Source organism: Perca fluviatilis, chromosome 12 (assembly GCF_010015445.1).
Source record: "Perca fluviatilis chromosome 12, GENO_Pfluv_1.0, whole genome shotgun sequence".
Taxonomy (NCBI): Eukaryota; Metazoa; Chordata; class Actinopteri; order Perciformes; family Percidae; genus Perca; species Perca fluviatilis.
In genome coordinates, this window is record NC_053123.1 from 21791543 (window position 1) to 21818089 (window position 26547).

General features: G+C 38.8%; 2 protein-coding genes and 1 long non-coding RNA gene across 7 annotated transcripts; 1 reads left to right on the forward strand and 2 right to left on the reverse strand.

Moving 5' to 3' along the window:
• On the reverse strand, positions 1-7959 carry spryd7b (SPRY domain containing 7b). Its single transcript, XM_039817254.1, has 5 exons — positions 7791-7959; positions 6300-6416; positions 5755-5921; positions 3607-3709; positions 1-1801 (listed from the first exon to the last, which is right to left on the reverse strand). The coding sequence occupies exons 1-5, from the start codon at positions 7894-7896 to the stop codon at positions 1704-1706; spliced, it is 591 nt and encodes a 196-aa protein (XP_039673188.1). The 5' UTR covers positions 7897-7959; the 3' UTR covers positions 1-1703.
• On the forward strand, positions 1732-18370 carry trim13 (tripartite motif containing 13). Of its 5 annotated transcripts, none has more exons than XM_039817251.1 (3): positions 1732-1827; positions 3887-3946; positions 9507-11029. In XM_039817251.1, exon 3 carries the CDS (start codon positions 9513-9515, stop codon positions 10704-10706), a length of 1194 nt encoding a protein of 397 aa, XP_039673185.1. In that variant the 5' UTR covers positions 1732-1827; positions 3887-3946; positions 9507-9512; the 3' UTR covers positions 10707-11029. The 5 variants fall into 5 exon arrangements, with proteins under 5 accessions (XP_039673185.1, XP_039673186.1, XP_039673187.1 ...); XM_039817252.1 differs by lacking the exons at positions 1732-1827; positions 3887-3946 and adding exons at positions 8620-8859; positions 13572-13920 and having other exon boundaries at positions 9507-10590; XM_039817253.1 differs by lacking the exons at positions 1732-1827; positions 3887-3946 and adding exons at positions 8621-8859; positions 17531-18370 and having other exon boundaries at positions 9507-10590.
• On the reverse strand, positions 13808-26547 carry LOC120569376. The gene is made up of 2 exons (XR_005640873.1): positions 26403-26547; positions 13808-14545 (listed from the first exon to the last, which is right to left on the reverse strand). It is a non-coding gene; the product is annotated as an uncharacterized LOC120569376 (long non-coding RNA).

Below are 26547 nucleotides of genomic sequence, written 5' to 3' on the forward strand. Positions count from 1 at the left end.
TCTGACAAGTCTGCTTTCAGACACAAAAGTTTAATGAATCAATATTTGGATTTGCTTGTACAATAACATCATTAGTGCAAACAATCATCAAGACAAGAGTTTGAAATATTTTAGGTCATACTTCAGCAGCAGATATGCAATGCAACACAACAGATTGACATTTTTAACCATACATCTCTAATCTGAGACAGCCAGCTCTGGTAATATTCTGATATTATAGAATAAATACACCAGGAGAAAAGTGTGGAGAATCTAAAAGGCAGTTCATAGAAGAGATTTAGAAATCAAGTTTAATATATACATCAGTGTCAGCCATTTAAGAAACGTTTCACTTTGTATAACATATTCCAGAACTTTCACCTCAGCATACCTCAGTGAAAAGTCAACCTGGCTGTGCACTGGTTTATTCTTAAACATCTGTGGCAACTCAAATTGAAGAAGTGACATGAATTGAAAAGTGTTGCAATATCCCCACTTTCAATTGTATTTTTAAAGAAGGTAATATAAGTGGCCGGTTGGCTCAGTTGGTAGAGCGGGCGCACATATGCAGAGGTTTATTCCTCGAAGGTCCAGGGTTCGAATCTGACCTGTGACGTTTTCCTGCATGCCCCCCCACTTTCCTCTCCCCTTTCATATCTCAGCTTTCCTATCCAATAAAAGGCAGAAATGCCCAAGAAAAAAGAAAAAAAAGAAGGCAACATAAAAGTGAATGAAATAATGTTGAATGATGTTTAAGTATTGGCAGCTGATCCTTTCATTCACAAACTCTTGCTGGCCAAAAAACATTACATCTTTTGTCATACCAAAGAGACACATTACTTGATTTTTGACTTAAATAAATACAAATAAATATAGGGTGTATGCTGAGATGTCAGTATGCCGGCATTTAGGAGACTACATAATCAAAAACTTAAGTATATAGCAATGTCAATCAAACATGGCTTCTGATCCTGAATAATGGGAACATTTTACCATTACATCCACTGTCTGGCATCTACAAACAGATTGACAACGTAAGCAACAATTGAAAGTGTTTCAGTTAACACTGGGTGATTACTACCCTGGAAATCCAGAGTTCTCGCGAGAGCACAATTTGAATTTGCTCAGGGAGTCACTCTGGCATTGAGTAATGATGCTCATTAACTATGCCCTTGTACCAATCACGTCAGTGTATCTGATCTAGGCGGGCCAGAGGCGAGCTAAACAGATGTTGACAGTTTAATCTACCAGTTAGCTCCGCTGGTAGCTAAGTGTATGGGGCTCTGGATAAGTCACCCCGTGTATGGTTAGGATTGGTCGTAGTGTTATTCAATTGCGTGCAGTGAGATTTTCAAATGCATGCTTGGTGCCGCCCCTCGAGTTGGGCCATTTTCATTACTCAATGCCAGACGCTTAATCTTTCGGATTTGGGTCTGGATTTCCGGGCTAGGTGATTACCACTAACACAAGGTAATGATTTGATAGTTAAACATCAGCATAGTCATAGCAGACCAATGATCAGAAATCTCCACTCCCTCAAGGATACTCTGACGGCGATCCAGAGCATCAGTAGAGAGACAGAGTAATCAGCGGAAACAAAACAAGAGGCATTCAAGCCAGACATAATATGATCCAATCAAGGTTAAACTGTAGTGTCACAGAGGTTGCTATGTGATATAGGAGAGGGTGACAAAGTAAAGAGGGGCTGAGGCTTAAGTGCTCCTTTAGAAGATTTGTTGCTCAAAGAGAATCTTCTCAAATCCTTGTGGAGCTGTGTGATAGAAGTCACTAAACTGGCAGTCTAAGATGGCGCTGTCATCCACTGGAACAAAAGAAGCAGTATTTAAGGTAAAAGAAAGAAAAAAAAATATTTTCATACATTTTTGACATCTCATGTATTGTTCATATCCCTGTTTCAGTATTTCTTTTAAAGTTAACGCATGTACATTACGTCAGCTATTCAAATCCAAGATGCATGTTATTTTGGTTGCACATTTACATCAAATGTTTGATGCTTGGCCACATCTTAAACAATTACATAACTCAATTTTGTTTATTATATTTCTCAGTTAAAATCATACATGTACCCAGGACTCCCTGGGAAGCCTTTTTGATACTGGTAAAGTAAAGAAAAATGAAATTGAATTGATGTCATATCTTACTCTGGGGTGATAATATGATAAACAAGCAAACAATCCAACATTTTGTCTTATTTATTCTGCAAAAGGTATTTGCTCTGCAGAAATTAGGTCAAATGCATTCAAATGCAAATGAAATCAGTCCTTAGGTAGAGAAGTAGCATGTTCTCCAGAGCAAACACTTTCCAAAGTCAACACACATCATCCTACTGTGACCCTGTTTACCAGTTGTCAATCTGAGGTGTGGTTACAGCAGAGGTGATGTTTGTACAGTAGATCTCTTTCCTAACCACTCATCTCAAAATCAAGTCATTTACTGTACATGCCACACCTTTCTAAAGAGCTGCTTAAAAACAGAAAGCAGTTCCCCAATGGAAACTCTGTAAGCTCAGCTAAAACCAATTGGATATTGTTGCAAATTACAATATAAAAATGCAATCATTAGTTCCAAAAGAGGAATAACAAAACTAAGAACTATGCTACTGTGCCACTGCAGCTCCTGGAAATAATTTGGTGAAAACTTTAAATTTTTGGGAAGGGTAGCTTACTATTTTAAGGTTTTCCATTACCAGCATCTTTACATTTTTATTTAATCTAAATATAGACTCAAGGTGCAATGATTGGATAATTGAAAAATATATATTTCATGGCATTATATTCAGTAGTAGTCGCAGTTTGATTTAAAAAACAAAACCGATTAATGCAGAGTGAGAGTGGAGCATGTCCCTATTGCCATAGTGGAGCTAAATTTATGTAAACGCTTCCTAGAAAACAGTGAATTTGCCCTTACTGCACAACAGGAATTTATTTGCAAAGTTTGAGATCATAGTTATTAAAGCATCCAGAGTGACTTTCTGATCTGATGGATGTATTTCTTAGCTCAGAAATATTAGCGGTGCTTTACAATAGAGGGTGTTCGCACAAGAAAGCTCAGACAAATGAGTCACTGGTTACAGTTTGTCTGCATTAGTGTTGCTGTATGACAGGAACAGGCAAAGCTGCCACTAAGTACCAAAAGCTTACATGTTTTCTTTCCAACATAAAGTGGTCAGTTCATTTCACCGACTAGCTTAACACCAACCCGAGAGGAGAAGCTAGTCAATGAAATCACCCTTTGACCAGAATAAAACCTGCATGTCCTAAATCTCCGTGACAAGGCTGTCCCTTCCTGCTAAAGACTTTGTTTTGATCAGACCCAATAACTCACTCTTGGATGTGTGGAATCTGTTTATGGTCAAATATGCAAATAATAATAATTCAAAAAAAAAAACTGTTAAAGTACAAGAGCCCGAAATGAGCAGTGTTATGTAAAAAATGCACAAATACAGCCCTCTAGTGGAATAGAATTGTAACAGCCATATTGGCATTTCTGAGGAAGCAGTTCGGCAATCAATAATGTTTACATAAATGGTTACAATTGGAACACTTGTCAAAATAAAATGATCCAGAGATTAACAAGTCAGCCTATCAAGCCAACAATTAAACTTACCATAAACAACAGGGTATACAGTGCCTCGGATCCCTGAGGCAGGACAATGCATGTTCTTTCCGTTCAGATATAAATTCAGCTCCACGTGGTCATATGTGATGCCCTGAGGAACAAACAAAACTGGAATTAATCTTAGAATGTCTGCATGTGAATATGACTACACATTTAAACAGGGTTTAATTATCAAAAAGTAACCTTCATATGTGTAACTTGGCTATTCAAAGTTTGTGACTGTAATCTATTTAAAATATAGGTGTTTAAATTCTTTTTTTGTTTTCAGCACACGTCAAGAGGAGCAGGAAAACCTTGGGGAAGCTAAATAGCATAGAAACAAAACAAGGTATGCATATGTTTTTATCCCACAGTATTAGTTGCTTTCCTCTACGTCCTGCAGTTACACTTTGCAATTACGAAATCATTTTCTGGTGGATTAAAAATGTTGCTACCTTTTTTTTTTTTAAGACATCAATGACTTTGTAAAAACATATTAGTCATCTGCACATAGATGTTCGGCTGATTGAACACGTAAGTTAAAGTAATGAATATGCAATTAACTGAGCAGAAAATTAGTGTAAGACTGGCCTTCATGGTAAACTCTTTTGCCAAAGAGTTAAAATTGCACTGAAATGTGTGTGAGTAGCTTGAATCAGTCAAAAACCATCAATAAAGGCCTGTGTTCTAAAATATATGTCAGTGCTAAACAGACAGTTTGTATTTCGTGATCACTGTTCCAGGAGTCAATGATAAAGTGAATGGGTAACAATGTATGTGGGTTTTGCACACTGCTCCATGACCCTGCAGGCTATTAGTCAAAAGCTTGCATGCATCACTCAGTGCTGGCAGCATCTTATCTTGTTCCTTTATACAAATTAGTTTTAAATGAAGTCCAGCAAACATTTTGGTTCAGCTGTGTTATTACAGTAGAACCTGCATATACACGTTGGAGGGCCTCCATTTCTGAGCCTGTACTAAATGAGCAAGAATCACTCAATTTAAGCTGTGATAAAAACACAGTTTACTGACTGATAGATTGGCTGACCCGAATTTGACTCAAGGTGAAAATACCTTAAAAATCTCCAGTACTGCCACTAAAAGACTTAAGGGGTCGCCAAAGTCACCAAGTCTTAAGTGCCAGTAGTAATAGCTTTAAGCTGTTTTGGTCTCTTCTTTAGCAGGAACATATAGTGTTATAAAATATGCATAGAAATAAAGCAAAAAAAAATGTTTTGATGCATTTATATTTTATGTTTGGGAAAAGGACAAAACAAGATTTGTCTTATTATGTTTGGTACAATGTCAACCACTGCTTTGTGCAGATAATGACATGCTTGCTGACAATGATAGAGAGTTTTAAAACAGCTTCCGTCCACCCCCGCTGGGTTTTGCGTTGCACCCGCAGGATTTTCTGCTGCGCCAGCCAATAACTGCAATCCATGTTTTTTCGGACTCAACGTCTGTGTTTATTAACTTTATATTTTACTAAATGATTTCTTAGTCCTGAATGACATGAATGATGGTTTGTAATACGAAAAAAATTTAAAGAATAAACGTTGTCTCGGTATAATGAAAAATCTGTTATGATTTATAAACTGATGCCAAATAGCAATTTGGTGCACATGTGAAAACGGAAGGATATACAGTATGGCCCATATTAGACCAAGAATTACAATGTGACTATGACGATGTCAGCCAGCTGCTTTGAAAAAAAACAAAAAAAAAAACAATACCAAATTCTACTGTGGGTCTCATGGGGCCTGCAGGCCAGCCTGCCCCACCAGGCCTCTAGCAGATGATTAGTCTGAAAGGGTTGATTTAAGTTCTGTAACACAAAATCTACAGCCTTAGGAAAAGACAGCTAAATATGTATACAGACTAAACTGATAAAGAAAATTACCTTTGTGCACCCATGTCAGACAAGACCATCTTCATCTTTGGAAGAGAAACAGACTGACTTGCTCTTATGATTCCAGTTCATTAATAATTGTAGTGTCTATGTCAGTTTACACTTGCCAGTTGTCATTTATTTGACAAGATGTGGATTCTGAGAAAAATAAGTCATTTATTTTAAGCTTTACAAGCAACCCTTCCAAATATAAGGCCACCAAACCTAAATTCAGGATCAAATAAAGTAATACGTTTTGCACTTACCACAATGTCACCCTCCTGAGGAAGGCTGTTTGCGGGTAGGCGATTCTTCTCTTCATTATTGTGGTACACAGACCCATCATGTCTCAGGACTAGGCTGTTTGTGTCTCTGCCCATAGGCACTTGATTAAGATTCACTTTCTGCGTAGCCACACCTATTCCCCACACACCTGAACACAAAGCACTTTTTAAAAATTTTTAAAACACTTTTAACCACAAATATTAAAATGTATTTATATTTATGACAAAGGCCAGCTGCAATAAAAAATAAATAATAATGGGCAAGATTTGCATGCATAGCAAATTCGCAATTGAATGCTAGTAAAAACAGTATATGGCTAGTGTATGTATGTAAGAAGCAAATTTCTTGTCCTTCAAATAGTGTCTTTGTAAGTGTACAGAATTCCACTAGTGAGCATGCAGTCACAAGACGGTGTAGCTACTAAAAACAGATGCTCTGGTGTCAGTATTAATAACTCCAACTAGGAATGCACCAGAAAATGTCAATCTATCTGGCAAGAAGAAACAGCCAGAAGCCAAGCTCTTACCAGTGGACTGGATCTTAAACTCAAAATAACTTTTGTTCTGGTGCAGAGGAGCGTTGGCCAGACAGCCTCCAGTGCCACATATCCTCCGGCCGCTCTTCACAATGACAACATCTGTGCCTGCAAAACAAAGGCAATGATACATCTTGCTGTAAAAACACATCTTTGAAAATATTTGTAATCAATTTAGCAACAATTTTCATGCTGATTAATCTGCCAATTAATCGGCTGTTAATCAATCAATTGTTGAGTCTATATAATGTCAGAAAATGCCCATCACTATTTCTTTGTCACAAGATGACAACTTCAAAAGGGCTTGTTTGTTCCAACAACCCAAAGATAACTATTTTTCAATCAAAAAGTCAGGTAAAAGCAGCAAATCCTCACGTGAGAAGCTGGAAACAGAATTTGTGCTTGATAAATGACTAAGGATTAAACAGATTAGCAAAATTGATGTTGGTTAATTTTTTTGTGGATCGATTATTCAACTCATTATTTCAGCACAAAGCCAGTTGCTGCTGTTGGTTTATTTAGGTTAATCGGGGTAAAAGAATTTGCTATTATAAAAGTATGGTCAATAACCAATAAACCAGTTGTTGTATTTGAATAAAGCTTCAGTTGCATTATCCTTGTGAAAGGTTTTCAAAATGTAAGATGAATCAAATTAAACTGTGGTCAATCATACGTTAAAGTACTGTCCTGTATGAAAATATCCATGTACACATTCACCGAGAATAGCCTTTTCAGTGAAGTAGGATACATACTGTCCATTATTTATAAACATGTGCATACTCCCTACTTTCTGGATTTTTAAATAAGGGAGAAAGAGTAGATAAACCAGATAGGCCAAACAAAGTATAACAAATACAATGATACATTTGATATAGTTTTAGAATACAAATTTACACTAAACAGCAGTGTATTGTTTTTCCAATAGAGAAAAAAACAATCAATAAAAAGGTTAAGAATAATACTGAATCAAATAAAAGTAAAAATGAATAAATAAAAATAAAAAAGGGTGGATGTCAATGAACTAATTGGTGCATTTTATATAATTTTCAACTAATAATTGAACAAAAACATACACAAATCATTATTCAAAGCAGAATAGCGTTACTTGTATATGCCTGAAAAATGTGTGGAAGGGAACTTTAAAGTTTAGTAGGAGAAGTAAATGAGATATCGTTAGCTGTCACCCGTGTATTGAGTTTAACGTTACATGACCTAGCTAGCTAGCTAAGCGTTCAAATTTCACGAGTCGCCCTGTATTTAAAAAAAAAAAAAAAAGACAATAACCTTGTAGAACGTGTATTAAGGAGGATAATGTTAACACACAGCTGCAACCACTCCATGAGACCAAAAGCACATTTAACTGCAAAGATTGCAACACTACGAGCAGCTATCGGTTAGCTAACTGTTAGCTATTATGCTAAAAGCGGAAGTTGCTCAATTGTAGACTTCAATCGTCTGTATAACAGCTGTTATCATACTTACCCATGTGGTGAGTATCTAACTGAACAGTAGGCATTTCTTTAAGGGGAATATGGCCCGATCCGCCATCTCCGCAGCAGCCTAGACAACACGTAAACATCGCAGCCATTCTTGCTCCCGATACTAGCTAGCTAAACAACATCCGGAAACAAACTCATAGACCATCAAACCAAAGAGCGCTTGGGGTTAAAACGTCAGGCTCCACTTACACAGCGACGCATGACGGCAGAGTTGGGAACTACATAAGCCCCTGCTACCCAACTGTATCCAATCATAGTGGCTAAGATAGGCAGTTGCTCCTGATGGCATGGAAACAAGGGAAGAAAATCAAGGTCAAAATTTCTACACGTGACTAAGTAACTATTGGGTATCGATGTTACATAACCACAAGTGAGAAGAAAGTGAGAAAATGTATAAAGTGTATTGGGCCAATGCGGGATTCGTGATAATAACTGCATGAAGATCATTCTCAGAGGCTGAAGCATATCCTGATATAATGTTGCTGATGTATGATATAGTGGTCAGTCTCTGTCGGTTCCAAGACAATACATGTGTTCAGTGCGACATAGCGTTGCACTTTTTAATATCAGTTGATGCAGCTGGGTGCCTTCACTTGCACCTTTTTTATCGTGTTAAATGTTTACAGATGCACAGGCCTATATTGACAAGTATAGCCACACAAGCGACTGAAGTGGGTTAGTGTAAAAACATGTGACGCCAAACTGGAACTAAAAACTGGTTGACAGTTTTTCACGCTGTAATGTTTTGCATAGCAACAGCCCCTCCCCCATCCGACTGGCAGGGATCATCCGCAAATTAACCAGCAGGGACAAAAACGTAAACAACCCGATGTCCAAAATTAAACACCTCCAAAAAAACTTGAAATATCAGTAGCAGTCGTGTTAGTGGCATTATAGCACACACTCCGATTCGCCTGTCTGCAAGTACGAACATATTAGTGTATTTAAATGATCTGTGCGCCACCGAAACGGTTAACTCTATACCCGGAAAGGGCGAAGTCTGCACAGCAACAAGCGCCATGATTGCGTTGCACTGTGCGTCTCAGCAGCTGGTGAGTGATTCTTTTGGTCCAGTAGTTGCATGTTACTATGCGCTTGCAAAATCTGTCACAGCCCTAGTTCAGTACCTTGCCAACAGGAGCAACGCTAACTCGAACCCTGTTTGTCGATAATTTGTCGCATTGGATTGGTTACACGGCGGTAATTTAGGGCTCAACTCAGCTAACCACTTTCCTGCTATTCTGTAAAACAAAGCTAGGAGAAAACAGTTTGCTGCTGTTATAGTCAACGTCTATAAAGTCATTTACGATTTTGCCTTGTTTTGCGACGCGGTTTTACGCTTCTTGCAACGCCAGCTGGTTTACAGAGAGATATTATAGAGCATGGTGTTATTTAACGTTCTGTGGTCGAACGGAGTCTTTGGCAGAGCTCATGCCAACCTTTTACGCGGGCACAGCGATGCCAGTCAGTTTCACTTTCAGGACGGGCATACTCCACACACAGCTGGGACATGACTGCAAAATCAGTATCCTTTGCGATTCTGCAGCATTTTTGTGTGTAATGTGTTCCCTGTGCTGCATTAGGGCAGCATCCCTCTGAGTGTGGGTGCGTATGTAGCCTGTTTTATTAAGTGCTTATTTATTGGGTCGCCTGTACTTCGATTAAGCACAGATTTGACGCCTGGGTAATGTGTTTACAGGATACCATGGAGCAGCTAGAAGAGGAACTTACGTGCCCTATCTGCTGCGGTCTCTTCGAGGACCCGCGGGTTTTGCTGTGCTCACACAGCTTTTGCAAGAAGTGCTTGGAGGGACTCTTGGAGGGGAACCGAGGTCCATCTTACAGAACACCTTTCAAATGCCCCACATGCCGCAAAGAGACCCCTCACAACGGCGCGAACAGCCTGCAGATCAACTACTCTCTACGCGGAATAGTGGAGAAGTACAGCAAAATAAGGGTTATGCCTCAGCTGTCAATCTGTAAACAACACTATGGCCAGCCTCTAAACATATTTTGCGCCACGGACTTGAATCTAATTTGTGGGTTTTGCGCTACAACAGATGACCACAAAGGGCATACATTCTGCTCCTTTGAGGATGCATATGAACGAGAGAAGGAGGCGTTCGAGGAGCTGCTTCGCGGGTTGGAGAGCTGGCAGAGCGCAGATGTCCTGTCCTGCCTGGAGACACTACAAGCCAGTAAGAAAAAGGCGCTTCAGTCAGTGACCAAGGACGCAGAGAAGGTAACGGACTATTTCGACAAACTCATCAGTACCATTGAATGCAAAAAGAATGAGATCCTCTCGGATTTTGAAACACTGAAGCTGGTGGTGATGCAAGCATACGACCCGGAGATTGCCAAACTGAGCGCAGCGATGGAGGAGCATAGACGGGCGCTCAGCATCGCCGAGTCTGTCAAGAGCATCGCCGACCCCCTGTGCTTTCTGCAGCAGATGCAGGAGTTTCGGGAGAAGTTGAAAGTCCTTAAGGACACTCCACTGCCCTCTGGGAAAGACACGGACGTCGGTCCCCTTGTGCGCAATTTCGATGTTAAAAAGTGGGACTCGCTGAGGCTCCGAGAAGTGGACAAGATCGCAGTCCCCCACGAGAGTGGCTCCTACCGAACGGGGGGTTCACGGATGGCAGTGCCAAGATGGATCACCTTATTTATGAGCGTGTTACTGCCAACACTACTCCTGCTGCAGCCGCACAACCTTGCAGCCTACGTGCCCTCGCAGATTGAACCGCTTCTCACTGCCGTTTCCTCGCAGCTCACTCACACTGGTGTGTACCTGCGGGAAATGACTGACATGTACACAAGTTTAATGGGTGCAGGTCAGGAATGTATTGCTAACTTAATTGACTCTACGGTCAGTTTTATTGGCAGTTTTAATTACTAGCCTGTGGCATCTCTGCCATGCACTCACAGCTACAAATTGTGAACCAAGTGACCCATGAGGTGCTGGTTAAACTAATGACAGATATATCGCACCTGAATACATGTGGAAACACTTGTTTACCTAATTGTTTACCATGTCTTTTGTTATTGCCCAAGCCCCAACCTCAATGAAGCCATAGAATCAAATCAATCCATAATCCACGTTATATAAACGCTATCGATGTGCACAATCTCCTTTCTTTTTCTTTTTTTAAATACGTCATGACCAATGTATACCTATATCCAGGGTGATCTTGATAAATAAAACAAGTGTAGGCTAAGTCACTTTCATGTTCCGTTTTTTTTTTGTGCGAAATGCCAAATCAGCCAACTATTTAGAGATACAAGCGAGCCTGTGCACTAAGCAAGTGTAATAAAAAGAAATGAACGGTGTAATCGCTGGCCTCTTCCCTGCAGAGCGCGTCCGCACCACAGTGATGCTGCATCCTCTTCAAGGTTACAAACGTTGCATAACAGGGCCCGTGTGAAATATTCACCAGGCTGCAGACACGGTGGAGGAGGGAAAAAAAATAAAAAAAACTGTCCATGATTAGGATGTTTTCACGAAACCCTAAAACTGACAGCTGTATTTCCCCTATTACTGATAACAAAACGTAGGTAAGGGTACATGATTGTCAAGCGTGCTGGGAAGTCATTTTATTTCTACACAAGATCTAGGCTATTTGCGGAGGTTCATGTGACTCATTCGTTGCATGACTTGTCCGGCCTATAAAGTCAAACATCTGAAGCCTGCTAAGTTACAGTCTATGCTCCGCTATGCATCTCAATTCAAAAATGCCATTGTGGGCAATTGGATGTTATTCAAATAATTTTAAAATCAGCGTAGCTCAGTGCGATTTTTGTCTTCTCACAAAAAGTCTTTATTAAAATAGGTCAGAGCAAAAGGACAAGCAGTGAACTGTGCATTGATCATTTAGCCTATTTATTTTCTGAGTAGAGCTGCATTTTGAAAAAAAATTTTTTTTTAAATAATAATCCTAAAGTCAGACCACAAAGTGAATCCGTGATGTCAGCACTGACCATAATTCAGGATGTACGTCATGTCACGCATATACATATACATATATAGCCTTCTGTTGCCAGGCAAAGATAGGAACCAAATAAATGTAACCTACCCCTCTACATTAATATTTGAATTGCACGGCACGCAAATTTAAATATAGCCTGAAAAACGTTAACTCCAATAAAATTAAGAAAAACATGTGAATGACTAAGGCTTCTGAAAAAGCCATTTACATCAAAGTTAGGCCTGCGGTGAGGGTTAATGCAAATAAACTTCAAGTCCCCATCTATTCGCTCAATCAACAGGACTTAATACCCAGATGATAAGTGAATAGCCTTTTAGTGTATCTGGATACACTAAATAGACTACACACTGGAGAAGGTCCCGCACACTTTTACACCGAGGGTCTAATGGCTATTAATGTGAACCCCTATTTTATTGCTCCGGTGATTAAAATCATCTTTAGCGGTTATTTCCCCATTGTTAAAATATTATTTTTACACCGAAGTTAATTTTTCACTTTTTCTGGAAAACGTGGTTGCAAATTAAGTACAAGCGAAAACAAAACAGACGTGTTATTCTACAATAATACAGGTAGGCTAGTTAAAATATGGACGGCCGATATGAAAGCAGGTAAATGTTTAAAAAGTCACAACAGCATTAACAGGTGTAAGACAAAATGTGGAATTTCACGCCGTACATCATCAAGGCTGCTTCCACATTTTGATGTGCCGTTCTAAAGACGCAAAATAGTCAGACATAAGACATTACATTTTAAATAGGCTAACTGCACTTAATAATAGGATAACATCATTTACAAAATAAATGCTTTTGAATTACGTTGACGTGGTTAAAATTCACTCTCACACACACAAAGTTCCATCTTGAAGCACTGACATTATATAGGCCTATATAAAAACAATGCAAGTATCATATAAACGCCTGTAATCTTTTAAATACAGGCTATAGGCTAATAGATTTGAAGGTTTCTCCATTAAAATAAAATAAATGCAAGCCTTAGCAGTAAAGAAGTAGGCTACTCCTAAAATGCGCACATATCTATTTTCTCTCCAATATAATTTTGCATAAATTTCACCTTTGCCAAATACCCTAATTCCGATTTTTTGCATTTGGAAAACAAATACGAGGATTCAGAATTCTCATCAAAAAGGCCTACAAGGCCAAATGGAAGAAAACTGCTGCAACATATATGCGTTTGTTCAGTGGGCAGAAAAATCCTAAAACTAGCTATAAAAAAATAAATAAAATGAACCATGAAAAACGTTATAATTAGGTCGCAGGTTTATTTATTTCATGCGTTTTTATTAAAACCAACATCTGATTCGTGCGACTTTTTTTTGTGGAGAAGTGTAATTAGTTTGTGATCCGATTTTGAGGATTTCTATTGTACCGCATACGTTCACATAAAGCCCGTGATCTAAAATTATACAAAAACCAGATTTACCAACGAATGCCACATTATATCAAAGGCCTGTAAAACATTATGAATTTAGTCATTTTTATTATGTAAATCGGATTAGAGCCTTTGGTCATCGGACGTCCTGGTACAGCAGATGCACGTAAGGCGGTTACGTGCGCATCCGACACGACTTAAAATGGAGGTTTTTAGCCACGTTACGGGACACCATTTCATTTGTTACAGCATTGTAGCGAACATCAGAATATATCATTATTTTATCTCGACTTTATAAACTGAATGACTTGTTATATTTCAATGGTGTGTACACTACAGTCCAATATTTGTAATCATTGTAATCCGCAGCCAGTCTCTCTGTGTCACAGCTCGTGAACAGGCTGACATCCCAGGAGCTGCAGCGAGGCCACGCAGGCCATCTTGTGCATGATTTCTTCTTTGTGGATAACTGTACTATATAAAACCATGTAAGGGATTTTCAGTGTCAGCAAAACTTTTAGTATAACGTGAATAAAATACTAATATAAAGGTCAGCATTCTGTTAAAAAAAAATAAAAATAAAAAACTATAGCATGTCATGTTCAAAACACATTACAGACAAAAAGGCAATTTAAATTTTATTTCTCCAAGTGTGCAGAGGTGACAGTGAAATGTAAAAAGATTGTGTATACACATTTTAACTATTAAAGCAAGGCAGTGTTGGAGGTTAACTCAAAAGCTGTGTGTAAACAATGTACCTGTGTCTCTCAAGAACTCACTCGCTGTCAGTCAGTTTGGCACGACCAGGGTGGTCTGAGTAGTGGTTGGTTGCAGCTGATTGCGAGTGGTCAGCTTTGCTTCAGCAGCACGATCAATACTGGAGGCTTCAGCTAGTCTTAACTCCAATATTTACGTGCTGCTACAGTAAGGCGACCAGCAAAGGAGAAAGGCGAAATCAGCCAAACAATTGTCTACGTGGCATTACTTTAGAAGGTCGAGACTACATCCAAGAGTGATAGCAAACAAGTCAGCTTCAACATGTTGAAGAAGCGCAAAGTGACAGCCAGGTTGTATATTCAGGCATTACTGCGGCAGCACAGTATGGCCTGCATCTCAGTGTAACCCACAAACCATTCCGTGCTGCTACAGCATCACCAGAACTGCAGCCAAGTCCCTCCACTTCCAGCTCTTTTCATCTTCTGTGTTATTTGCAGTCTTCATCCTCCAGGCTTCTAGTCCAAACCACATGTTCACAGATGGCTACAGACTATCATCTACCACACAAAGTTCAGATGATCAGAATTGTTTTTCTTCAGATTTAAGTCTTCTGTCCACTACTAAAGCAGGCGACGAGGTTCACCACCTGAAACACAGAAAGAAAAAAAGACAATGCCGTTAAATGTTATCCTGACACTCAGCCTGTCAAAGTTGCAGCATGGGGAAACAAAGTGCACTGTATGGCCAAAAGTATGTGGACAACAGACTGTTACACATGTACTGTATATTGTGGAATATCTCATTTAAAAACTATGGAAAATGCCCATGCTTTTGTAACAGCCTCCACTCCTTTGGGAAAACTTTCAAAAAGCATTGAAACCTGGCTGCAGACATGCACCAGTTTAGCCACAACGTGAGGGTTGGGTGATAAGACCAAACATCCCAGTTCAACTCAAAACTGTTGGATGGGATTGAGGTCAGAGATACAGGCAAGTTAAGTTCTTCCACACCAAACTTATTTATGGATCTTGCTTACATTGATAATGCACAGGGACAATGTCATGTTGAAACAAGGACGAGCCTTTCCCCAAGTGTTCCTGCACCACTGTAACCATACTGTTTAAAATATCATTGTATGCTCTACCATTAAGATTGCTCTTCATTGGAACCAGTCAGCCTAGGGACAGAGTTGTCCACATACTTGGCCATATAGTGAATAGTGTAAGTAAGTTCATTTCTTGAGCGCAATAATTTGTGCAGACAAGTTCTCTAATTGAGTAGAACATAACAATTCACTGCAGCAGATCTGACATTGTTGACTGAAATAGTTTATCAGTGTTTTATTTTTTAAAACACTGATATGGTATGACAAATAATTCACATAGATTTGTCAACAAAGCAATGTGGAAACAGGGGAGCAGGGCGGCGGCGGGGAATAGCAGTCGGTACTTTGCATGACTCAAAATATAACATTTTCTAAGGATTCACTATCACTCAAAAATACTGTGGCATTTTCATGCCCAGTAACTTACTTTAGTGCCATTGACAGACAGGTGCTTCAGACACCTGGGTGTAAAGTGAGCATCTTTGTCTGAGCTACAAAGATGGTTGCTTGTCAGAGGGTGTGTCCAGTATCTCATTCAGTGGTTGAACACTCTTAGGTTACAAAGCCAATTACTGCTACACTGTCCTCAGCTAAATGTTCACCCCACAAAAAACACTGTACATAACCTTAAAAAAAAAGAGACAAAATATATATGTTTTTAAGAAAAAAGGAAAACAGTTTAACCAGTACCAGCATATAGTATTTAAAATGCACTTTAACCCCTTTAATAAAGCTAGTGTCCACTTATTGGAGGGACTGCATAGCCTAAATTTACACAATTGTCAAGAGATAGCTTCTGTGTTCAAGTGTCATTTAGTCAATCACTGAAACCCTACCAGCATCAGGTGTTGTTCAATAGCTGACCAGACAAATTTAGCCACTAGAGGAATCAATAAAGTACCATAAAAAAGTAGCCCTTCCACTTATACCAAGAATGGTAACTTTTCTAGCAAGATGTTCCAGACTGTCCTTGTAAACCTCAACAATATATTTGAATTTTAAAACAAAATCTCCTTCGACAAAACCTAGTTTGTATGCAAAGGTGCTAAAACAAACTTTGTCCTGGTAATCCTGGAGGAGATTGGGTCCAACAAATGTGTTGCCACTAGAGGTCTCAATGGACCTGTAATTATGACCTTGGTCTGACATGGACCTGACAGACGGAACCTAATAACATCTCTAACATACTTCCCTTCCAAAAACACTGACAAGATGTACTGGCCTTCTCTCTGATTCACAAACAAACACACACACACCAGTACAGCTCATAAGATGACGGAAAAAAATAAATTAAAAATAAATCATTAATCGACTTGAGTAATGCATATTTATTTTTAAAAACATTGGTATCGAATTGGAACTCGGTATCAGCCAATGCTTTCAAGTATCTGAATCGGGAAAAGAAAATATGGTATCGGAACATCTCCAGTTATGCTGCCTAAAATTTCCATTAACTTTACCTAATTCATCTTTCTATCTTAAGGCATAAATACAGGTAATTCCCGGTTAGGACTACAGTTGAAATTTGTTATTAGGTATGCAAAGATAGAGAACACAAGTGCAACAATGTTATCCAGTCAGACACCCCTGACGGTGTCACCCTCTTGCCATCATCAGGTGGAGGGTGGGAACACAATGGAGGATAGTTAGTGCAGTGCTTTCTTTTTATTTATTTAAAAAAAAATAAAAAATAAAATGGTGTAGGAGCCTGGCTCTTTCAAACATGTAAGATGACATGTATGCCTAAACAGTAATAGGAATGTCGAAAAATCCATAGTTTACATTAAGTACCAATTTTACAATTATTTCTAAAATCTCAAAAATAAATTGTTTGCACAAAATTTGCACAGCCTTTGCAAAATTTGTTGCACCTTCTGAATGACAAATTATTAAACTGGTGTAGGAGCCTTTATGGGGGAACATTTGGTTTAGAGTTTACAGCAGGTATCAAAAAGTCAACTAATAATACTCAAAACATTTGATTGAGTTACACTGTGGTTAATTTACAACTTCACATCAGGGGTGTATAATTGTCAGATATGTGGGGAATGACAAAATCGCCTTTTATTAGTCCTGGGCTAGTAGGGTCCACATTTCCTGTCAAGGTCCACATCACAGGATGCATTCACAACTAGTGGAAGCAGTGCCTGTTTAAATGATGTGAGCAACAAAAAAAGTAACTATTTTAAAAATCAATTAATAACTTGTTACATAAAGTGGGAAGACATGGGAAACACACAACTTGAAAATCACATACAGAATATTAGTCATTTCCTTATCTCTATGGCATATGTTAATGCCAGTTTTTTTAAGACAGTATGGTATAATCTAAACTTAACTAGAAGTCATATAACAACTATTTTACCTTGCTCATCCTAAAAAAAAAAATAATAAAAATTTAACAAATGTGCACAAAGGAAGTATCCAGGTAGGCTGTGTATTTTTACGTTTAAGCTGATCATTTCTTTATAAGTCGTTCACATCAATGATTCTAACCTCTCCCCGTTTTTCTCCCTCTCCTTTAAGGCAGCATGCCCGGACATGTCACCTTCACGGCTCAGCCTTTTTAACCCATTCCTACACCATTTGCTCCCTATACAATGGGCTCAAAGAGTCACCTGACCCCAAGGTTGAAGGCCAAGTAACCTCCTACACCCCATCGAGTAGAGGGATGTGGACATGACAACCCATCACCTCCCCAGAAGGGGTCTGGGCCAGCCTTTTTTGGTCTGGTTACACCATCTTCTGCCTGTATAAGAAAAAGAAAAAACTAAAAAGGAAGATCTACATTGACTAAGCTGTGCAAAAAACAGCAACAAAAAAAACCCCAATGGCAATCACACTTCTCTGCACGAAAAGATCCATGCAAATTTGAGTTTCTTATTGTGTTCATAAAGCTTTCTATCTTCAGCCACTGGGACATGAAAAATACTCCCAAGTTAAATATCTGCAGACACAATGGCCTAGTTTGAAAGCACTAACAATTAAAAAATATTACTGATTTACACTAGTTACAGAACATATATTTAGTCATCCAAAATACAATTAATGTAAGAGTAGACCCACCGTTTCTTTTCACTGGCATGCAAGCAACATACACACATCGCTTTAAAAATGTAAGCTAAGATAAACGGCAGGTATTAGGCTAGCCAAATCATTGTTGTCCTTGTTTGGCAAGTCAACACATACAGTACAAATATATTCTGTTCACTGTGCCACAACTTTATAATCTTTCACCAGCTACTGGTGCAGCATGTACACAGCATGAGATATTCACAGTAGTAAGCAAATACAAAACCAATTCATCTGTAATATCAAAGCAACCAATTGTGATGACATATTAGAAACGGAAAAAATAAATATAACTGTTATACAATAAAAAAAAAAAAGAAAAAAAAAAAAAAAAGAGGGTGTGTAAGTCTAAAAGCAATCCAGGAGGCATTGAACCATTTTTTTATTGTTCACTGTAGATCAAGGATGCTACTTATGAAGAACTGCTTTGTTCCATACACCAACAGCAGTACTGTTATGGTATGTGTTAATCCTGGAAAAACCTGTTAATTTGCACAGCCAGCAAAACATATCCAGCACAGCACAGGCAGAGTGACTGGGATTCCCTGGAAGCTACAGCCATATCTTATCAAATGAATTACAGAAAACTCCAAAAACATGTGAAAACACATACCTGGGATCGACAAGGAAGTAAACCAGGACACCGGACAACACTAGCAGATTTGTGAGAGTGACCTCCGAGTCATTCTTGCACTCCACAGGTATACACCACCCCTCCATTTACTGTCAGGTGTGAGTGTGACAGACAGACTCTTCAGGTACACAATATCTATAATGGATACAATTATTTGAAACACTGCATTGGAAATTACGTTTTTAAAAAAGGCACAACAATCATCTAACATGTAAAATAATGTTGAATAGGACTCATTATGCTGTTTTGAATTAGTGAGAGCAGGTCTTACAACAGAACAGTGCAGGCCTTCAAAAGTTTAAGAATAGTTTTTTTTAACCACTTCCAAAGAAAGCGTGGACCACATTATAGGGTTCCCCCAAGACATACAGCAGTGTCGGCCATCTAAACACTCCAGTGTGTCCACAATGTGTCTGGTGAAATATTTAATCTGAACACACAATTGCTATACCTGCCTCTTACTGCAGAAACGATGCATTTCAACACAGTATTGCGCATTCCTCAACAAATCAATTTTTGACCTCGTTATTTACTACTTTATATGAACTATCTCAAGCTTCCTCTTACTGCCATGGAAGACAGCGCAGCAATAAACAGGATGCAGACAAAGCAGTACGCTGTGGCGCAATTTCAAAAGTACGTTCATTTACACTTGACCATTAGTATGGAACTGTTACACTTTTTTTTTTTTTTCTTTTTTAAAAAAAAGGCATGGCAAGAACCACACACATTTTTGAAAACTACCACAACTTTTAACATCACTATAACCTTTTTATTTATTTTAAATTACAGTGAGTCACTACTTACAGAACCATCAGTAAGGCTGAAATTAGTGTGTATGTACATGCACTCATAAGCAAGGGGGGGGGAAGAGGAAGTAAAGCTAAAGTGTAAGAGTTGAATGGCACACCCATAAAACAATTACACAGACTATACTTGGTTTATTTTATATGCGTAGTCCAACTAAAATGCCTAGAATTAATTCAGACACTAACAATACTTGGGTTCACAGTGTAATACATGTGTGTTAAACATTACAACCAAAATCTTTTCCTGCAAACAGTAATTAGGCTTTCCAAGGACTTCAAGTTTTGTTACACGGTTGATTGAATTTACATGTTGATACAAAATTAAAATAAATCAAAGTGTAATATTGTTCTTGTGTATGTTACTAAAATTAATTACATGTAAATACAGGCATTAATAATCTTTCCGATGACTTCGCTGTTGCTTGCTAGGCTTACAACTGTATTGGCAGTGACGATTACACACCAGCAGATCAACATGAGTTACAGCAGTAAATCCCAAACTATGCGTGTGGATGAATAACTGTCTCAAATGCACAAAATTAGTTTCTTGAAGTAAACATTAAAAACTGACCAAACGAGAGATTGTTGGTCAGACTGTGTGTAAAAATATCTGGTCTCTTTGCACCAAAGCACACTGCCTGTCTGGGGATAGTGGGTAAGGGGTTACCTGCCTACCCAGTTACAGCCACTAAAATAAACACACACATAACCAGCCACCAATAATTTAGGATCACTATAAATCTTTCCAATCAAACTGCTCACAAGTTAATACTGTGGGCTAATCTAGCACCCTCGAGTGAAAAATAAATAAATAAATAAATAAATAAAACGGCTTGTGTAGCAGAAATGAAAACACCATGTGTGAGTAATCAGAGGAGGTATACTCCTGCTATGTCAGATCTTACTGCCAGTGCGGTTGCAGGTTATCATATTACTACCTAAAATTTAATTGTCAAACAGAGAATTCACCAGCACTGTAACAGCTGACATTTTCTTTCTGAATATTATGTCCAAGTCTGTAAGTATTTCTGTCATTACACAAAACAACAATAAAAAGGGAATCTGGGGAAACTTTTTGAGTGCAGCTGCAGAAGATCATAAGATTTGAAAATCTACAAAATGTTTAACCCTCTAATTGACCACCTAAATTCATTAACGTTCACAACAGATTATCTTACTTTAGCAGGCCATAAAATACCACTTACTTTACCAGCCACTCATTAGATTACCATGGGGTTTTTTGGGCTGGTGAGTGAATCAAATCTACCAGCCACATGTATATTTTACCAGCACCATCTACCTGGCTGGTGGATGGTGTTATTGGATTATACACAAACCATAACAGCAGTTAAGCACAGAACTAATCATTATGTAAAAAAAACAATATTAACCACCAATATAAGCAGCTTTTTTAACATCTACCATTTAGGTGAAACCGGTGTAACGCCTACTACAGTGATGCAGCACCTACTGTATGAAAAACCCAGCTCGAGATGAATCGTGAACATAAAACATTTGATTTGACGTAAAAACATTTTAAAAACAGCAAAAAAAAAGGGCAAAGGTACTAGACTGTGTACACAAACTAGCATAGACTTCAATGGTAGCAGCTAGCTCTAGCTAGCCGTTCGCGGGTTCAGTTAACATTTCCATGGTAACAGTTTCACGGTTAAGCTTAGGATTGTGGGTAGTGTAGTATTTCTCCATAAGATCGCGAATAAAACACGTTTTTCTTAAAACAAGGTTGATTTCATACGGACTTCTACCTTCTACAGGAGAAGAAACTTTTGCTTCACAACCTCGGAGCTCGTGGTCAGTCTACCTCAGACGGTTTAGACATGATGGCTAATAATCAAAATCCTTATGGAGAAAATGAATGGGATTTTTACTTGCGGAACTGTTGAGCTCTATCATTTTGCCTTATTACACGGTCTGGTTGACGGTTATTTCTGTATAACAGACCGTTGCGAAGTATAACTTATACATTTTCATGGACGGAATTCTGATCGTAGACTCTTGCTGACCATTTTTAAAATTGTTTTTGAATCAACACTTGTGCTCATACCGCTGATCAGCGGATAACAGAGAGATAAGAAAGAAAGAAAGAAAGAAAGAAAGAAAGAAAGAAAGAAAGAGAGAGAGAGTGTGGAGCAGACGGAGATCGCTAACAGTGCTAATGGCAACTGTGCAAACAGAGCATTAGTTAGCTTCATGCTAAGCTCACTCACCAGAGCGACCTGGCTTCCGCCGGACAGCAATGTTTATCAGTGGCAAAGTTAACCGCCTCGACCGGGATGCAGGCGTTATCAGCGGGTAACCTTTGTATGAATAGACATGTAATTAGTCGTAATTAGAAGATGGAGAGATATATATATATAAAAAATGGCCAGCTCGCTCCTCAATATCCCTTACTTTTTGCTCCATTAATTAGGCCAACAAGTTTTTAGAAGACATTAGAGCTTCTCTGTCAACCCATAAGTAACGTTAGGCTAACTGACCTTTTAGGTAGCTAGCAAACAAAATGTTTTAATGTATTGCAATATTTATATATTTTCAGTGTTATGAACTGGTCGTGACATCTCCCGAAAGAAATTCTGTATTAGTTTTTCTCCATTGTATACACACAAAAACATGGAACTATGCACAGAGTTCTGAAAAATGTAATCCCATGTATCAACAAGACTTCAGACCATATAAATAGAATTAGATTTATTATATTACTATGCTCCAGACTGCTTAACTCTCAGCACAATTGTTTTCACCCAAAATAGAAAATCTTATTTTAAGTTGCTAGTGCAAATTTTAAGCTCTTTTATTCTACTAAGTTCGTGGCTCTCCGCTGGACGGCGCTCACAGAGGAGAGCTATGTTACACATGCCACTATATGGAGACTGGCGGGTTAAATAGACTGTCCTACAGAGAGTATGGCAGACAACCTCGCTGGTGGATGCAGTGGAGACAAGCTTGGACATGCGCTCCGCCGACATCTGCGGGCTTGTGTCAAGGACACGAAAGTGGTTAACAGGTGACTGCTTGTTTCCACGTCACTGCGCGCAACGTTGTGGCTGCGCAACCGCTACAAGTCCGCAGCTGTCCGCCGAAAGTATGTCTGAGCCTCCAGGACGGACGAACTGGTACTCCGTTGCCTGCTTGTCGGTTAACGGTTAATGATCGGTTAACAAGGGTCAGCTATCGGTCAGAAACAAAAAATCTAGAAATTAGCATCCAGACATAGAACCCTACATAGAACTAAAACCAAGGCCAACTTCTGGGAGAGACCCTTGAAAACCAGTTCCCATTACTGCAAATTTGAATACTATAAAGTTTGTGCTGAGTGTTGCAGAAAGAGGGAAGAGAAGGGTGGGGGTTCTCTGCAGCCTGGCTACAACACGTGAGCAAGTACAAAAAGAAAAGCACAGTTTCACCAGGAAATGGGGGTGGGAGCCCATTTTGCCGGAGGGGTCTGAGAAGACAGAATGATGAGTCACAGAATGTCATGCTAACAGTCTGAAACAGCACAACAGTGCTGTACAAAGAGAGTTAAGAGGCAAATACCAGAGAATGGAGGCGAGACATAGACCTGTAGCATTTACAGGAGACTAACTGTAGGCACCACAGGAATAAGAAACTGTTCAAATACACCAGTACTAATTTGACAATTGCAAACGGAGAGTGTCCACAATAATGCAATTCCTCTTTAGAATATGAGCAAAATATTTACACCTATTTCACCTGTATGAGCACATTAGATACACATTCTAAAACTAGATAGCCAGTGCAGAAGTTTATATATTACTTAAAATTTCACTCTGAAAAAGTGCTACCTCATCTCCTCTAGAGATTAGAGCTGACAAATTAAAATCTAGTTTTTATGAAACCGAAGAATCAGCAACAGGCACACAGTACAGCTGATTTTGTAAAACTGATTACAAAAGATTGCTTCTGTGAACTCAATTGGATGAAATTAGATTTTAATAATCACTAATGCTGCCTCAACTAAAAGATTAAGTACTGTCTATAACGTATATATTTGATCCTTTTTCTATTTAAACAAATCGACTGACACAGAAAGAAAAGGGACTTTTTTCCTACACTTTGCCAGCTGAGGGTTCAGTCATTTTTTTTCTCTACATGTAAGGTATTAGAGCAATTTGACTTTCTATCTTTAAAACAGCTATCTGGCTGAATTCACTCGATGACAGACCAGTAGACAGATAATTTAAACATTTAGCATTAAATAAGCAGGTGAGGTGTAGGCTACTCAGCAAGCACACACACACACACACACACACACACACACACACACACACACACACACACACACACACACACACACACACACACACACACACACACACACACACACACACACACACACACACACACACACACACACACACACACACACACACACACACACACACACACACACACACACACACACACACACACACACACACACACACACAAGATATTGAGCTTTGAATAATTACATTTTCCATGCACTAGTTTTACAAACAAAAACAACTTCGGTGCATTGCATTTCTTTTTTTACATTGTAGTTCCATTTCTTAAGAAGCGGCACATATTTTTTTTTTTTAACATTATGTGTGCATGTCATATTGGGGTTAACACCGCCACATGTGAAGAGATAAATGAAAATGTGGGTTATACAAGTTGCCCATAAATTTAAATACACCATGTGGTGTACATTAAAAATCAACTAATTTGTTTATTCCTAAAGCAGAAAATTACACGCCTGTCACATTTTGAAGTTATCATACTATTCATTGTTTCATACACCAACAAATTTAACTTTTCTTGTCAGTCAAACACATCAGATCTTATAGTACAGTGGTTTCCTCCTCCTCCTCTTTGCTCTGCTATGTGGCTGTGAAAGATCTTTGCCTCATATCACTTGAGCTAATTTCCCTCTAATGCCCTAAACTAAATGCCCTCAAAAAACAAATACACAAAATCTAACTATATAAGCTGGGTGGTTTCATGGTGAAAATGCACTCCCTCTTCACCAAAAATGATTATACTAAGGATACAATCTGCAATTTCAGTGAAGAAAGCTATGCATAACACGACGGTATTTAGTTTAATTTCATTCAGTTCATGCATATCTAATTGAAGTGGAAACAACTCTTAACCTTACTGCTGCAGAATATGTATGACAAAATAAAATTCCTGGACAAATGCTATTAGTAAGCACCCTGTCATTTGTGAAGGGGCAAGGGGGAAAAAAAAGGAATTGCAGGGAAATGGCCTACTCTGTCTCATGTTCTCAACGCAGTTAATTCGAATTAAGATTTTTCAGAAATGTAAACATGGTACATGACAATGTGGACACGTATTTGGTTAAATAAATGCAACCCTGCAACGTTAAAGGATAGGAAGGCCTCGTATTATGTAACACATTAAACCGATCTCTACTTAGAAGGAAGTAGAAGGGGCGGGTTTAGACGCACAATTATATGGAGCCTCTCTTTTCCTCTCTCATGCTGTATTAGTCGAGTAGTCATGTTCATTATAAGAAACATAAGGCAGGATAAAATGTCATACATACAACCTATCCAGTAATTAATGATTGGATCCGTTTTGTCACTCTTTACTAACCCGATTATACCTCGAAGGGTTTTTTTCTCGCTTCAATGTAACGTTACTTAAATTTAATCAGAGTCCAGGGCACACAGAAAGTGGAGCAATGCTACTAAGTGCAAAAAAGCCAAAAGGCAATGACTGAAAACCTTTCTACATCAAACTACGATGATCCAAAAAAAAAAAAAAAAACATTACAGCGAGCCACGAGCAGCACCGCAACTAACAATAAAATTTCCATTTGTTTTTTTATATTTGACGTTAATTCAACTTTACTGAATCGTTAGTGGTTATGACTGCCATTCGTCTAACGTTTAACAGAGCTATTAAAGTTGAATCATCAGAAGTGGCGACTTATAATTGTTGTCACTTGGCCGAGAGCCACAATGATCATCCAACGTTTACGTTAAGGTAAGAGAACCTATTCAAATCTATTAACAGATACAAATATGAAGCAAGTACTTAACGTTGATTAAGACTTGGTAAATTATTTGGTAACGTTACTGATCATCGGAGTTACGTTAATTACAGGAGATACCGTTAAGACTTCAAACACACGTTAAGAACCACTTTACGACACAGACAGGAAAATAAAACAAAATCCCGTCTTTATTATTAAAGGCATGACTGAGTGGAAGCTCATACAGCAATATAATGACAAACTTACCAGGTGTTTTCTTTCTAACCACCCACAAACCGTTTGCAACAACACATGCAATCTACCAGCTTGCACCTTAGTTAACAAGCTTGGTAAAAATCAGACGAGGTCTCTCGTTTAGATTTTGTTTCCCTCCTAAGCCAGTGAATGTGCCGTGTGCATTTGTTGACACTGCCGACTGTGCTTCTCCTCTGCTCGAGCCTGGCTGCTTTTGCACCTCCCGCTCAAAACTAGGATCCAATGCGAAAAAAACAGTCCATCATAGTTCAACTTCGATTTATAACCCCTAAGTTAAGGGTCTTCTACATGCTAAATAATTTCCCATTTTTCGGATTTTAATAAAATATATCCCTCTCATCTCCTGGGTAAAACGGACCACTGTATGAGCGCATATTTTTTTTCTACCGTCACAGCGCAGCAAAGTCAGACTTCCCTCTATATGAGCTAGCGGGCTAAGCTAACAGGCTAGCTGCTAGGAGTAGTACAAGCAAGCAAAGCTGGCCAAATGGCTAACGTCTCCCCGCCACGGTCTGTCTCTCCCCTTTTCCACGTATTCCTCCGCTTCAGCCCGTTTATATTGTCCGATTAAAATCAATTTAAATACTTTGTGGCGTCAAGTACCTGTGTTTCCATTGATTCTTGCGATTCCCCTCTCTAAAAGCGCAGTTTAATTTTGAGCGCTTGGTTTCTCCCCCGTCTCAGCGACAGCTTTCTATATTCGCAGCATCCTCTCTCCGCAGCTGCTGAGGCAGTCGCTGCTCACTCG

Bases quoted from the DNA above. Each gene is read 5' to 3' on its own strand.
- spryd7b (XM_039817254.1), bottom strand. From the start codon at position 7,896: ATGGCTGCGATGTTTACGTGTTGTCTAGGCTGCTGCGGAGATGGCGGA. The intron at 6,417-7,790 runs GTAAGTATGATA...TTTGTTTTGCAG, and splicing joins GTTAGATACTCACCACATGG to GCACAGATGTTGTCATTGTG. The intron at 1,802-3,606 runs GTAAGTTTAATT...CTTTTGTTCCAG, and splicing joins TGTATACCCTGTTGTTTATG to TGGATGACAGCGCCATCTTA.
- trim13 (XM_039817249.1), top strand. From the start codon at position 8,827: ATGATTGCGTTGCACTGTGCGTCTCAGCAGCTG. The intron at 8,860-9,506 runs GTGAGTGATTCT...ATGTGTTTACAG, and splicing joins ACTGTGCGTCTCAGCAGCTG to GATACCATGGAGCAGCTAGA.